Genomic DNA, 17,361 nt, shown 5'->3' with positions numbered 1-17,361 from the left:
TCAGAGGGGCGGTCCACCTGATCACCACCCCACCCCATCAGGACACCAACCCGTCTGAACACGCCTTAGGGACGGAGGAAATAGTACGTCTTAGGAAAGTTTTGCATAATAATATACACGACTGTTAATAACTGCGAGCACTCTCAAATCATTCCCCATTTCCATTCTCAATTTTATTAGATATAGGAAGATGTATGCTTTTTTTTACATTGGGACTTTCAAGTACCGAGCCACGTCAACTCTATGTTTTTCTTAGATGTTTTTCTATGAGTATCAAAATCATGAGTTAAGCCTTTTTCAACAAGTTTTAATAGTTTGTTCTTATGGTGTACTGTTACACCACAGCTCCATCAAATTGTTTAACCCCGCCAAATTCTGTTCCTACCGGTCCCAAGTCAGAAGCCTGTGATTAAGTGGTCGCCGTTTGTTGTTGTGCTACTTATTTGTATTTGGTTCTTTTTTTTTGGTACATAAATTAGGCCGCTAGTATTTTTGTTTGAATTGTTTTACATTTGTCATTTTGGGGCATTTTAATCGCTGACTGTGTGGAATGGGCTTTGCTCAATAGTGAAGGCCATACAGTGACCTATCGTTTTTAATTTCTACATCATGTGGTCTCTTTGGAGGAGTTGTCATATTGGCATTCATACCACATCTTCATTTTTATATTGTGTATTGTTCCTTTCGGTTGCATTTCTTGGAAACTAGAGTCGTGTCTGTATATTTGTAAATGTCTCAATTTTCAACAAGTAAAGTGAACAAAATTTTAACAGCATGGGTGTATAACACACACTCATCAAGTAAAACAACATTATTTCCCCTAAAAGCTAAATATTCATATAGGATTTTTACATCAGTCTATATTTAAAAATATCACATTTCCAATACTAAATCAACAACCCGATGCACACATATTTACAGCAATAAGTAATGCCTATTGCACAAAACAAAGTTTAGCAATGACATATCATACAATTGTTTGACTAAACAAATAATTCATTTGAGATTCAGTGCCAGGATATAAAGGGACATGCACATAACATAAAGAAGATATGACAGGACGTAAAGGCTAAGCGACAAAGCACGTTAACTATTTACACTATAAGACAGTTCCGGCGTTCCATAACAACCACTTAAGGATGTACTTAGGTGAGGTTTTGGAATTCGTGGCAAATGTTCGGACTCCTTGGTGTTTTTCCATACAATACAAGGTAAAATAGTTTGCCCCATAACACCCATTTATTTTTTCATACAAGACTATATAGCTCATGAAAGGTCATTTACCAAAATTTTAGAAGATTCTTGATTTTCTTTCTTTTGTTTTGAGACCCAAATAATACCAATGCAAATATAGAAAAAAGTCCGAGTCAGCCTTTTCCCGCCATATTTTAAATCTCAAATATCTCGAAAAGGAGGTCCATGACCTATGGATATTTTTAACTTATTTTTATCTTTAACGCATGCTCTACCGGCTAGTAGTATCAATTTTAAATTCTTGATTTATTAATTTTCACCTTACCTCACCTCAGGGGACGACCATTTGTTATTCATTTTCACAAATATATTTTTGATATTCGAAAACTTACAATTTTTAAATGATTTGTTTATTATAAATAGAGAATAATACATGGCAAAATCCGTATCATATGTCGTATCATCCCGAGACATCAATATCAGCCCAAGGGCCTTTAGGCCCGAGGGATGATATTGGTCGAGGGTGACCCGGCATGTGATACGGATTTTGCCATGTATTATACGCTTTATCATATATTTCAACAGAAGAGTATTATATTATATGAACTGTTTTCTGATCCATAGCACTGGGTTACCTTCAGTTCTACTTTTGTCTTGTTTCAAAGGCCTAAAAATAACTTCTCAATGCGTGCTGTTGTTTTAAAAATATTTTGTTTATTATTGTATTTAGGGAGCTACCATTTGATTTTTTATGGGGGGGGCTAGGATGAAAAATTTTGTCCTGCATTTTTTTTTAGCTGTACTGAATCTCTGTCCTGCCTTTTTATTTTTCACTCTGTTCGGTCCTGCCTTTTTTTTTTTAGTTTATCCTGACTTTATTTTTTTGCAAGTGTCTCATCCTGCCTTTTTTTTTTTAACTCAAAACTCCTGTCCTGCCTATTTTTTTCAAATTTCATCCTAGCCCCCCCCCCCATAAAAATCAAATGGTAGCTCCCTTATTTGTGTGTTTTGTATTTTTTATAGTTGCATTTAGTGTGCCAAAAAATATGAAAACTTGACGTTCGTGACGTCACATACCAAACAATGACGTCATTCAAAAAATTGACCTATTTTGAGGAAAAATTTTCTTAAGCAAAAAAAAATAATAAAACTGACTTTATGTAAAAGTAGGGGTGTGATAAAGGGTATGCGATAAAGGGTGCGCATCAAAGTTGCGCGATATGGATTAAACAGCAGGCTATTTATCAAATATGCAAAACTACTGTATTTACTACTAAATATATAATAAATAATACATATAGAATAGTTAAGTCATTATGTACCATTTAATTAGATTAACCCCCCTCCCCCCTCTGCAGAAATGATTCTTTTAAATTCCCAACTACATATACATGTATTGCTTACATAGTATTAAAGTTTTGTTATAACTAGGCGCTTTTAAATGTATTGGCAAACATACTACGCCGAACGGAGGGAGGCAAAAAAAAATTTGAAGGGTTTTGGAACCACTAAAGGCCCAAGAAGCTATAGGACAAATGATGCAAAATCATGCTTTATGGGTGTTCCGAAGACCCTTTCATAATCTGAAAATGAAGTTTTGTTCTAATAATTTTTTGACAAAATTTTGGTTTCAAAGCAAAATGTATAAATTAAGTGTAAGACTGAAGTTTCTAGAGACAACATCAAAAGACCAATGTGCATGATAAAGCAAAAATGGAATTTACATAGTTAAGTCTGTGGCTGCTGTTTTTTTTTTAAACTCATGATCAACTTTATACCTTTTGGATTATAGCTCTTCATCTTTTATATAAGCTTTGGATTTCAAATATTTTGGCCACGAGCATCACTGAAGAGACATGTATTGTCGAAATGCGCATCTGGTGCAAGAAAATTGGTACCGTTAATTTTATTATTTATAACAAATTACTAGATTACAAAAAGAATGCAACACTAACAGAATACAGAAGGGCAATCAATGAACAAAAGACAAATAAATAAGAAACATTGATCCCGAAAAATCAGGGCTATAAGTCTGAGGGAAAACAGAACTTTCTTCTTGCAAGGCCGTGAACACAATTTGATATGGAGACAAGCGTTTAGTTTTAAAATTTCCTACATGCAGTTACGGCCAAGTTAAAATAAAAGTGAGGTAAGGTTTCCTGAGACAATATACATGTACCTCAAGTTAAATGAAACCAATTTTCAGACAAGTATATTTAAATAATATTTATACTTTTGTTATTAAAAAATTTTGGAAGTGTTTCCCCGATTTTTTTTGGGGAAAAAAGATGAATTTATGAAGAATCTGGTGCCATCTCATACTTTCGATTAGACCTGCTGAGTTATTTATTTTCTATACATTCTATACAAGTCAGGTAATTTATTTTCAAACTACCTCAGAACAAACCATTTATTTTTGTGATTATCAAGGGTGAGTTATCTATTTTCAAAATCCTCCTGCCCCCCCCCCCCCCCCCCCCCTCCCACCAGAATATCAAATGGTCGTCCCCTAAGTACATCCTTAAATACAGGTTCATGACTTCATGACTTGGGACAAGCACATACAGAATGTGTGCTTTTGAGCGCTTTACCATCTCCTAACCTTGAATAGGTGGTACAGCACGACATAAGAACAAACTATAAAAATCAGATGTAAAAGGCTGAACTCATCAGATTGTGGAAAGAAAATCACGAATCATAACACAGACAGAACGTGGCAGGGTATATGTCAATCCATCCTCTCTAACAACAACCCTAAAAAAAACCACATTAAGTACTCGTAGTACAGAATTGAGAGTATATGAAAATGAAGAACAATCTCTCCCGTTAGGGGTTTAGTAACTGCACCATATCATCATATAATATATGAGAAGAACGTAACCCGTAGCATGCCAACAACTGCTTTTATAATTAAAGAGTTGATTTCCGATGCAATGACCCTATGAGTGAATCACTAATAATAATACCAAAATATGCAATCCTTAAAGACTTGACAACAATATCGTAACTATATCATATCCGAATAAGTCTGTTTACAGGTTTGGTTACCTTCTGAGGTGAATACCGACATTTTTATGCTTTGTAAAGATTGAACCAGTACACATTTTATTTATATGCCAGCTGAAGCCCGCCTGTGGTTGTGAGATTTTCTCGATGTGCTGAAAACCAATTGATGGCTTTCAGCTGTTTTCTGCTCTTTTGTCGGGTTGTTGTCTCTTAGACATATTCCAGACTTCCATTTACAATGTTATCTTCGATTTAGTTGGAACATCTTTAATAAATGTTTGGATAACTTTTTTCTCTTCAAATTAAGTTTTCCCCCTTTTCTGATGAAGGTTTACCAATTTAAAGAATTGTCTTTATTATGAAGTTATTTCTATTATCAGTTACTTGTCATATTGATTTAATCCATCATTTGATGGAAAGTGCAGTTATAAACTGAATATAGTCCAATTACCACTTTGGCACACAAAACTAAGAAAAAAAGTATTGACGGCGACCTAGATGATCAAAACTAAATGTCTGTCAACTTCAAAATAACTTGCAAGTTGTTATTACACTGGATTTTGATAATTGTTGAAGGCCTAATGATGACCTTAAGTTGCTTAAACCTGCTTCGGATTTGGACTATGTTGGACAGTTGTGTCATTGGCAATCATACTACCTCTCTATTTCATTTTTCGAATTGAAAGACGAGGAAGAACTGGATTTGCTTATTGCTGACGACCTTACAATTACTTGCTTACATCTACATCATTTGGTGCCTCGTTGATACTTGTCTCATTGGAAGTCATACCACATCTTCTTATTATATTTAAAGAGAAAAAAAGGAACACTTAAAGAAGCAGTTTATTTTTATTTAATCAAGATCAAAGTTAATTAATATTACATATAATTCTTCACAAAACAGTTACCTAGACAAGTTAACTTCTACAATTCATTTTACCCATACGCAATAATAATAGAATTAGAGTAATGCATAGTTACATGTATGATAATCATCTCAACTGATATAAACAAAAGAATTTATCTTATATATTTAATAGGACTGGTGGTAAATAATCTTTGCGAACAACCAATTTAAAAACAAAAGTCACATAATTAACTCTATTGAAGTTTCCAGTTTCAATTTCTAATTTTTAAAGTTGCATCGGAATTTTTGAATATCATATAAAACAAAAAAAAATTTAAACCTATTTTATTTATATTCATATAGTCTTATGAATAATACATTGTGGAAACAGGGTCTAGATAGCTTCGTCTGGATTGTGACGTCATTGAAAAGTTGTTTAGTTTCCGGATTGGAATAAATAACGATTAAGTGTATGTTTATACAATATTGTCTATAAATATCATTTTAAAATGATGGCTCTTGCATATGTATTATTGATTTATGTTTTGTCATTATAATATTAACAGTTAATATTATAATGACAAAACATAAATCAATAATACATATGTACACAAACATCTTTATTCCATCGTAAACACTTGAAAACTCATTTCATGACTTCGTTGTGTTTCACAGAAATGGGTCACGATGTATCAAAATCTTAAAATGTTCACTTTCTTTAATTTGTCTTCAATCGGGTAAATTCTGATGTTTGTTTTTGCGATACCTGACCCAAAACGGAAGTTCGCTAAGTGACGGGAGTATTATAAAGAATGCAATCAAATAATTAAGAATATCATGCGTTGACGCTAATTTGTATTACTGATTAAAGCATAACATTATCAACAATAACACGAAATATTAAAAAAACATATACGTTCATGCATACATTCATTGCAGCTAAGGTATAATTCGTCCTACCGCTCATACAATTGGAATAGGCACTTATTGGACGCAACTACTAGATAGACAACCATGCATGCATATGGATTGACCATTTATTTTGTACCTCTACTCAGTGGCGTAGCTAGGCTATTTTCAGGTGTACGCCCAAACCTCGGCGAGGGGTTTGATGGCCCCAATCGGGTCCAGGTTAAAGCATCCACTGGTAGTGGGTTCGAGGGGGCGAAGCACCCTGAAGCTAACGAGTTATGGAGAATGAGATACTATTTCTGTCATTAAAAACTCATCAATAGCAACATACTTTAGAGTCTAATTTGTTTATCCAAGGAATTGTATATTTAAATATACAATTCCTTGGTTTATCTCTTATGTTTACTTTATTCATTGTGTTGATTTGGAATCTAATGGTCATTGGTTTAAGAGAAAATGTCCAAAGCAGTTACTTTAAAATATGTATAAAAGGAGCCGCACTCGATGAAAACCCCTTATTTGTGCAAATTTCGTTGATTGACATAAAGTTATTAATTTTCATAGATGTTCAGGTGTATTATGAAAATTCGTTAAGCGTTCCGTGGAACCCTGCTTCTCGCCTGGGATTACTTCCCGCGAAAAGAAAATCCATTTATCAGTTACAGGTTTTAAAAAATCAAACATTTTCTTAGGATATTTTTTCTTGATCTGGAATATTTTAACTTCTACCCAAGTTTCATGACAATCTCTGAAGGTTTTCAATTTTATCATGTAAAAAATACTTAATTCCAGACCGTCTTTTAATTTCGAAAAGATAAGTCCGTCTGTAAACTGAAAAATAAAAAATAAATATTTTCAAAATTTTACTTTAATCATAAAAATGCTTCTTTTAAATTTTAGTTTATTGTGTACAATTTTGAAATTAGTATGGCGTTCATTATCACTAAACTAGTATATATTTGTTTAGGGGCCAGCTAAAGGACGCTTCCGGGTACGGGAATTTCTCGCTAAATTGAAGACCTGTTGGTGACCTTCTGCTGTTGTTTTTTTCTATGGTCGGGTTGTTGTCTCTTTGGCACATTCCCCATTTCCATTCTCAATTTTATTCTGCCAAAGATTCATAAAATTCGATGAAGGTTTGACAAACTAATTGATGTGTAACATACTTTAACCCCAGACTGTATCTATTTGTTAATTTCAAATAGATATTCCTTTTATCAGTAAAATACGGGCAAATTAAAAATATTATTTCATCATTATGCTCTGGATTTTAATCACAAAAAGCTTCTGTCCAACTTTCGTACATTTCATGAAGGTTTGATAAAGTTAATGATATTTAAAAAAAAATCTTTAACCACATACTAAACCTAACTGGTGACGACGCCAACGAAATCCATGATCGCTATGTCTCGCTTTCGCGACATAAATGTCACAGGCTCGAAAAAAAATGCAAACCAAATATCGCATCTCAGCAAATAATTAAATGCTTTAAACAAAAGGAAAGTAAGTAGAATTCACAGTAGATTCAGACTTTGACAGAAAATGAACAAATATATAACACGGTACCATTAGATTGAAAAGTAAGTGTCGTCACTTTTATTCGCAATTATAAAATCTACTGAAGAAAGATTTACAGGGCTGATGTGCTTTTAACCATTTCTTTTTAATTTATTTACATTAAAATATTTTTTTAACCAAAATTCAAGTGTACGCCCGGGCGTTTTGACGTAAACGTAGCTACGCGCATGCAGTACTAATCTAGACACGCTACACTTTCAAAATAACTTTCAGTATATCTTCGAGTCATTACATTCAATTAAATTTGAGAAGGCTGGGTTATGTTGCCTGTCACGGGCAGGTTGTAATTACATGAACACCTAAACTGTAGCGAGCTACATGAACAAAATAAAATATTTCGGCATCACATAATTTAACACATAACGAATTTCAAGTGCAAGACTAAACATCCTGAATTTTACCATCATAACAAATCTTGATTTGGATAAAAATACCTTTTCGTTCAAGTGTCACTTATCATGCTTATATTTCTGAAGACATATATTCATTATGATAAACTAAAAATTATTAACATTAAATATTTTTATAAAACATGGATGGCTCAAAATGCACCAAAAACAATACAAATGGTAAAATCAAAGAAGTATAAAAGTTTGTGACCTATCTAACTAACATTTTTAATAAGTGTTGATCATTTGACAACTGTTGAAGAGGACGATAACTTTGTAGGTCAAAATGATAAACCGTTTAGCATTCCTTCAAGTTATCAGATAATATGTACGTCAAAAGTATAGATTACAATAGTTTAGTCCAAAATATCATCGCTTGATTTGAAAGAAAGCTTCGATCTGGTAGTTTGTTTAAACATTTGAAATAACTTTGTTGTTGTTATCGAACGATTTGAAATTTGATCATTAATTATATATGAAAAAGAAAATGAATATTTAGTGAAGTATGATTGCCAATCATTCAACTATCCAACAAGTTCCAATACATTTTAATAGGTTTATTCAATGAGTTTTAACATCAATATTTTACGTATGATTTTATTTCATGTAATTGGTATTCAAACGTCAATTCTTTTGTTAATTTAGTATGTACAGAATTCACTTTAACTTGATTTTTTTTTACCCATTTTCATTTTAGGCATTTATAAAGTCTGGACAAAATTTTCAAGACTTGAGTTTAAATCATAGAATTTAAGAGTATTATCAAACATTATTAAGGCAAAAGACCTAAGCGCTATCTTATTTCAGTTTAATGTCTAATTTATTTATTGCCGCTAACAAATATAATCATACAATACTAAACTATTTATCAAAAATTAAAAGCAAAATAATATATAAATTACAATTATATTAAATTACCAGAATTAAAACGTTGCATATATTTTTTTAACAATTGAAAGGATCAAACATAGATGTGACATATACCTAACAGTATCGTAAAACATGTAATTACATTCAGTAAAAAAAACCAAATATATATATTATATAAAGATTAAATAAGTTATTTCTGATTAAATAGCGTACATAAAACAAAAGTCAATAATTGTATACAATGCAAAATGTCAGTCTATGTGTTCACTTTATACATCTTCTGATTATACTTTCCTATATAATACGCATACAGTTATACAGACAATTCAACAATCTGTTCTTATATTTTGATATCGAAATTTCAATGCAATATGTTTGCACAAAACACAAAATATCTAAACTATTCTAACTTGTAGATATTCGCTTTTTACATTTACAGGCTACAAGTTTCAGAAGAAATATTATCAATATACAAAGTAAATAAACAATATAATAAATAAATATTATACAAGGACAAGATTATGAAACAATAGATGCACAACATGATAAAAAGGTACATAACAATATGACATATCTTAAGTGTTTACAAGTACACTCAAATGCTCCGTTTTTGATTTTGTCATTATTTAATCATCCTTCCGACCGTGTTAAGGTAGATGGGGTGTCTAAATTATAATCCATAGAATTTTTTAATAATTTGCCAAAATGTAGTTCATATCGTGCTTTTTAAAAAATAATAATAAAAAGAAGGGGTCACCGGGCTTATTTTCACGCTACACGGTGTTCAAAATTGACAAATTTTGTAAAGATTATGCATGGAAAACTCAATTTTCTGCAATAAAGCATAATCTACACCATAGAATTTTGAGATAACATATGAGAAGATGGCTTTAATAGTATGCTTTCAGTTAAGAAAAAGAAACAATGGGGTCACCGGACCCGTTTTCTTGCTACATTTTAAAATAGGTAAATTCCTAACACAATCCAGTGTAAAAGTACCTTATCTGAATTATCTGCCCTTGCATTTGAGTTGCCTCCCCTTATTTGGCAAAGTTGGAAAAAAATTATCAAATACAAGTTTTCTTTTTTTTGTAAAATACAACCATAAATATGATAAAACATGTCATTTTCTATATCGAAGTGGAAGTTCTTACACATGAGTTACCTACTTCTCTAAAGATTTGCACATTCTATAAAAGATCTAGACCTTGTTTTCTGGTATTTCCAAATCCAAGATGGAGAAAGACACCCTATCTACCTTAACAGCAGAAAAGAGTAAGGAAATAATTAGAATTCGAAATAAAAAAAATATCTTGTTAAAAAGTATGAGTTATTAAATACAGATGATCTTTCAGATTGAAATGAACTAAGTATCGTTCTTACTCAGTTCTTGTCTTATCTTGAAACTAATTATAAATAATCCTATAGATTCTTTCAATTAATAAAATACTTTTTTTCAAAATTTATATGAAATAACGTTTACTATAATTATATATTTTAACACTAAATATGAATGGAAGGTATTACTATTCATAAATGACAGAAAGGAAACTGAACATATTTCCACAGATAACGAGAAGAGTGAGATAATTGACATAATGAATATATACAATTTCATATTTTTCTATGAGAGTGTTATAAAATTCAATTCGATTCATCGAATAAGGAATAATGACATGCCTATTCATATTTTCTTTTGAATACAATTTAGAATGGAATATCATTAAAACAATATATTTCATTATTCTGGAGGCAGTATATAATACAACAACTTAAATTTGAGCACTTCACGTTAAAAGAATTGTAATCTAATATGTCGTCATAATATTTTGTCTTATGACATCAAGGTATATACTTTTATCATTTCAATTATTTTCAGGTGTCCATTTTCTTTTCCTTGCTCTTCTTTCCAACGTATGTTTTGCCCCTTTACTTAAAAGTATGCTTACGATGTCTTCATGGCCTAGATCTTTAGCTAAACATAATGGAGTATTTCCTATCTCATTTAAATTGTTGACATCTGAAATCCTGTCAACAAGTAATTTTACAATTTCAGTGTGGCCCAATACACATCCTATGTGTAAAGGTGATGATCCAAAAAACAAATTGGATACCCGATCTTCCCCCTTTCCTTCTTTTTTAAATTTCACGAGTTTTAAATCGAAGCTGCTATCTTTTTCTCTAAGATCGTTGATGTATGTTTCTAAGTCCTGCTGTCGCCACGACCTCTGTTTTTCACCATTTAACAATATTTCAACAGTTTCTTTATCATGTACACATTTGTTAGAGTCTGCATTTCTATTTAGTAACATTTCAACTATCTTTGTATGACCTAATAATGAAGCTATAAATAACGGAGACATACCAAAGATCATGCATTTATCTATTTTTATTTCTTTTTGAAGACATAAAGTGGCAACCACCTCGTCATAACCTTTCTGACTGGCAACAAAGAGCGAGGTAGCCCCATCAAATCTACTTTTATTCAATCCTGAAGATTCATGTTTAAGTAGGAGTGACACGATGTCGTTGTATCCACCTTCACAAGCTACATATAACGGTGTTTCACCTTTGAATGATGTCTTTTTGTTGACATCTACCTCATCGGCGGTATGGTTAAGTAAAAGGGAAACAATCTCTGTGTGTCCTTTTTTACATGCAGTATACAGTGGTTTTCCTTTATTAATATCTATTTTGTCTTCTTTTTGTGTCAGAAGAAGCCTTACAATATCGATGTGTCCATATTTACAAGCAACAAACAGCGGTGTTTTGTCTTTAAATGTATGGTTAACGTCTATTTCTTCCTTTAACAAATGTAGAGCGATCGTTTTAAGATTCTTTTCACACGCCAAATACAATGGTGTTATGTTGGTTACTTCTGTTTTCATATTGGCATCAGCCTTATTCTCATGGTTCAATAGGCACCACACTATATCAGGATGTATATGGTAACAAGCTATATATAAGGGTGGTTCTCCAAATTTGTTAATGCTGTTGGTATTTGTATTGTTTTCCAGACACCATTCTGCTAGTTCTTTGATACCAGCATAGCAACATACTGCCAAGGGCGAATCTCCAGTAACGATATCGTTCGTTTTTGCCAGGTTTGTTTGAACTGCGCCATCGGTGTTCTTCAAATAGGTAATGAACTCACTCTGAAAGGATGGGTTACTTAAATTAATGTTAGCAAAAACATCATGTACTTTTCCGTCATTCCAGTCTTGTATCATCCTTTTGATGTTTTCTTTGACAATAATTGCTGATGATCTCACACAAAGTTTGATTGTTTTGTTTGTAAAAACCTGTGTTATTGGATGCTGATGTAAATTGTCGAAAGTCTTGTCATCTTTAAAACTCCCTGTAAGAAAAACATTTAAATTATCTTTCTCATATGAATACTGGCTCGTGAAGGTGAACAAATTATGTGAAAACCGATATATTTCTGTGATACTCTTGTGCCCGAAGTAAAACATTTTACTTTTTTCTTTAGACAAATGTTGTTGGAAAGTTTTATAGAACTGACGTGACAACAAGTTAAAAGAGCATTCCCGTATCTGAGATCTTAAATCGTATACGTCACCTTCTGTCGACAAAAACATATGACTTAAAAATGTACTACTTGCTGTCTTGATCAACCACAATACTTTATCTTCAGAAATTGAGATTGCGCAGGACTGAAATTCATTCCAAAATTTTTTGTTCTGAACGTTTCTGTTTTGGAGCACTTTATTTGAATTTGTTACGTCAAAAAACACCCTATCGATATAAATATTTATCAAATCTTCTGGTATAACTATTCCATATCTCTCATATTCCCAACAGTTTTCATATTTTATATCATCTTCTGAAATCACTAACATATGGCTAATAAAATCACTGCTGGCTTTTGCAATGAGCTCCTCTACATCGTCTCTTTGTATAATCTTGAAAAACGTTGATAATTCTGTGTGGAAAGCTCTATTATTCTTATTTCTGTTTTTTCTCAAACAAACTTCCACGCATTCACTTATTTTCATATTATCAAAAAGTCTCCTTATATACATAGTGATTAAATCACCAGGTATCAAAATAAAAGGATAACTCTTTGGATATTCATCATCCTCTGTCCCATCCACCAGACAAAAAGTATTTAAAAATTCAATACAAGAATCTTTAATTAGTAATTCAATTGCTTCCTTTTTTAAGTTTCCGTTGTAGGTTGTAATTGCTTTGATATTTCTAAGACAATTATACTTTAGCAAATATTTCTGACCTAAAATGTATTTGATATTTTGTTTAGATCTAGACAGTGACTCAAAAATCCTTTCTATACACCTATGTATATTAGTAGCAGGCAGATCGATTAAGTACTTTCGTCCGCACTCTTGTTTGTCTAACATAAATATTTTATACAGACTATTCAAATCAGCATATTCAATTAGAATAGTTGACAGGTGTTCGATAGAGCCGAAATAAATAAAAAGATATTTTACCACTGCGGTATTTATGACATGGTAAACACCATTTTCTTTTATGACTATTCCATTCAACGAAGAATCAAGTGCATCACGAACTAACCTAGCTGGTATATCTCCATGAGCATGATGGATATCATGGTTCCTTCCAAACAACATAATCATATCTTTTACTGTTTGATCCTCGTCTATTAGTGCCTTTTCCTTTATCTGATTGTCGAATACAATTAAAATAAACAAAGCACACAATTTGTAATGCTTGTCGTATCGATTTCCATTGCAATGATTCTCTACACACCATTTTGCAAGGTTAACCTCGCAATGTCTACTGCATATCATTATAGCATTTATACTATTATTATGATAAAATCGAAAATTTAGACATGGACAATCAGCACACTTTTGGCGTACGCCATTGACCAGTTCTGAAATAATAGATGGTTCAAGATGGTTCAAATAACCCACAAACCTCTCCATAAAAGATTTGTTTTTCATATTAACGTTTCTGATCACAGCACACAAATATCCTTTTCTCCAGTCAGATACCATCCTGTACATGTATTGATCAATACGACTAATTGGCCATTTGATGAATCCCGCCTTCATTGACAATATACTCCTAACAACATTGTCTAAAGATTGACAATATGATGATTCTTCTTCTAAATCATTATTAACATCCACTTTAATCTTGTGAAAAGATTCGACACAAAATTCACTTGTTGTTTTCATTAAGTCTGTTATCTGTGAAATATGAAGTTGATTGACATATTCAAGTACATATCTGGTATTCCTGTTACAACCCATAGCATGCATGAAATCTTTATCCATCTTTATTAACATCCAAATCCTTTCATTGTACATTTGTAAGTGTTTGCCTTGTAGAATGATGCCATATTGTTCATACTCTTTTTTACTTTGAATTTGTATATCTTCGTTTTTTGTTACGAACCATTTATTTAAAAAGTCACTACTTGCCGTTTGAATCAGTTCCTCGATTCTGTATTCCTGTAGTTCTTTCAAATAGCTTCGTAGTGATATTTTAAATTTCTCTCTGTGTGTATTCCTGTTTTTCGCAACATAATTCTCGCAGTTCTCCAGTTTTATCATTCCATTAAACCATCGATCTATGTACAACTGTATGTATTCCTCGGGTATAACAACACCGTATCTGTCCCAGTTATCACCATCCTTAATGTCGTCGATCGTCAGCACACATAGTCGATTTAAAAAATCATAACTGACAGTTTTAATCAAATTTTGGATCTTCGATCTGCCTAGCTTCTCGATGAACTCTAGTAATCCAGTTTTAAATATTGTATTTGTTCTATTCCTGTTTCCTTTGACATGTTTATTCACATCATCAGACCTAGTCATATCATCAAATACCCTCTCTATATACTCTTTTCTAGCATTACACGGTATGTTGAACCCATAACGTTTGTATACGTGAGGACTATTATGTTTGATATCTTCTGGTGTTAATATACACATGACCTGGATGAAACTAATGCTTGCAGTTTTAAGATCCTCATTTCTAACGGATAGATTGTCGTTCATAAATCGTTGTAATGCGGTATTGAAGTCTTCGTTACTGCTACATCTCAATTTACTTATGTACGTAGGTACGTCAGTATGACTGGACATGTCATTGAAAACTCTTTGCATATACATCTGTATGATATCTTTGGGTATTACAATGCCATAAAGTTTGTAGAAGGAACTACTACTAAATATTCTCTGCTTTATATCTTCTTCTTTCATCACAAACATTAACTGTACAAAACTAGGACTTGCACTCTTGATTAGTTCTTGAATTTTATCAGTGCTTAGTTTTTTCATACAGCTTAGTAGTTCAGTACGAAACTTTGGGTTTCTACAACATTTAGAATGACTGTAATCACTGACATTTTTAGTTTCGGTCATGTCATGCAATATCCTTTCAGTGAATATCTCTAAGTTAACATTATCTACTATTATTCCAAACCTTAAGCCATTGTAATATGATTCAATGTCCTTGACATCCATTACAAACATGTAAAGTAAAAATAAACTAGATGAAACTTTTATTAATTCTAATATATCATCATTATGAAGCTTTTCAATAATGGAAAACACTGTTTTAATGAATATTTTTGTTCTTATATTATCGTTAGACCATATATATGTGTCAATAGAATCAACCTTCATATCATCAAACACTCTTTGAGTATACAATTGTATTATGTGTAAGTTATCATCTTGAATATTAATAACATATTCTTGCCTTTTTTTAAAGTCGCATGTACCTGATTCTATGATCAGAAATCGTTCACGAATTACGTTCTTGTCTGCATGTTTTATCAATAAATCAATAAACTCTTTTTCTTTTTTTGTTCCGAAGTAGTGAACAAGATAATCAAACAACTTGTCATGAATTGTACGATAAACGCCGTTTTCATTTACCAAAAATGATCCTGTTAATGTATTAAATATTGATATCAACGATTCAACTGATAAACGTTCGTTTATACCACATTCCTCCAGTATAGTCTTCACGAGTTTCTTACCTTCTAATACCTTCTTCTCGAGCTGATTATTACAAATAACCAATAGTAACAGAGCACTGAATTTGTATTTGCCCTCTTTACAGTCACGATAAAGGTCATCAAGTTCTGTTGTATAGATATCAAAGGGTTCTTTTAAAAATCTGTTCAAGCAAAAGCTTGGATTATCCTTATTGTTATCATACAATTTACATAACAGAGGAAAGAAATCATACTTATATAAACATTCTACTTCGTTTTTCCTAGTTTTGAAGTATTTATTTGCAAGGTTGTCTTTTTCAGAATTTGTAAGTGCTAGTTTGTCATCAACTAAGTTACAAATACATGTTCGAAACAGCAAAAAGTCTGAATGTTTAAACCCTTCATCCTTGAATACCTGTGATCGGCATGTTAATATCAACTTACATACGTCTTTGTTTAGCATTAAAGTTAAATCTTTCTTTGCATTTTTCCATATGTCTAGTCTTGCTGTATTTGCTGTAAAATTTCCACACATGTCATCTACGACAAACAGCGTTTTAGTACCAAATTTAAAGTTTTCTCTGATTTCATTTGGGGAATTTACACTTATAACGTTAAAACCAATCTTATCCATTTGTAAAGCCACGTGTTGAACTAAAAACGTCTTTCCAGACCCTGGTGGACCAACTACAGAAAGGCATTTAGTATCTTGCAGACAATTCATTACATGTCTACTAGCTGTTGTTTCCACATAATATTCTTCATCTTTCTTCCACTGGTGTAGTTTTACAGCCATCAAGTCTAAAAAAAAAATTAATACTTTTTATTGTTGACTATGGGTGGTAAAATCAGTTTACAAGGCATACAAGGTTGTAAAAATTATTATGAGACATATGCAGTGTGGATTATTGTATTTATCAAAGTTGTAAATATATCGATGATAGTTTGTAATGTTTGGTAAGGAACATGTGTTTATGCTATTTATAGAAAGGTCTGTTTGATTGGATATATAAAGTATGCGGGAAGAATTTCATGCACGTGTGGTTTGATAGTAGTTAAAGTCATTGCGGTCAAGTGCTCTAGATGCCTTTTTCCGAATAAATAATTATGAAAATTATTTATTTACAGGTTGATAGTCCAAGAAGAGTCGCAAATATTGATGTTACAGTGCTAGTTAGAGACAAGACAATTTTTATAATTTCTCATTGATATAAAATGAATTACGTGTACTTATTTCTTGAATAAAAATGCACTTGACTTTTGCAAGTGGGTACTCCCACGTGAGAGTTTTGTATTATATTGATAAATGTTTTATGTTCGGTTGAGATTACGAATTAGAACATAAATCATCTTGACTTTATAACACTGTCACATTACAACACGGTGATAAGCAATGAAAATATACATAAACCTTAAGAAGTGTGTGAATGAATAAGGTCCGATTTTATCTTAAAGGAAAACAATAAAGTCCTAGGTAGGGAATGACTCTTTCACCTTCAATGACTGTATGCCAATTCATGGAAAAAAGGAATATTTTCATGGATTAACTTACAAGCCATTAAAGCTGACAGGTTAAATAAAAAAAGTTCATCACAACTATACAC

At 32.0% G+C, this 17,361-nt stretch overlaps 1 protein-coding gene across 1 annotated transcript in view; it reads right to left on the bottom strand.

The window, feature by feature from the left end:
* Positions 1-10,661: 10,661 nt before the first annotated feature.
* Positions 10,662-17,361, bottom strand: part of LOC139494018 (uncharacterized) — a 43,551-nt gene continuing 36,851 nt past the window's right edge. The window contains exon 7 of the mRNA XM_071282184.1: positions 10,662-16,558. Within this exon, the coding sequence (XP_071138285.1) occupies positions 10,662-16,558 (5,897 nt within the window). The remainder of the gene's footprint in view (positions 16,559-17,361) is intronic.

This window comes from Mytilus edulis, chromosome 11, assembly GCF_963676685.1.
Source record: "Mytilus edulis chromosome 11, xbMytEdul2.2, whole genome shotgun sequence".
Lineage (NCBI taxonomy): Eukaryota > Metazoa > Mollusca > Bivalvia > Mytilida > Mytilidae > Mytilus > Mytilus edulis.
This window is presented reverse-complemented; position numbering and strand designations above follow the sequence as displayed.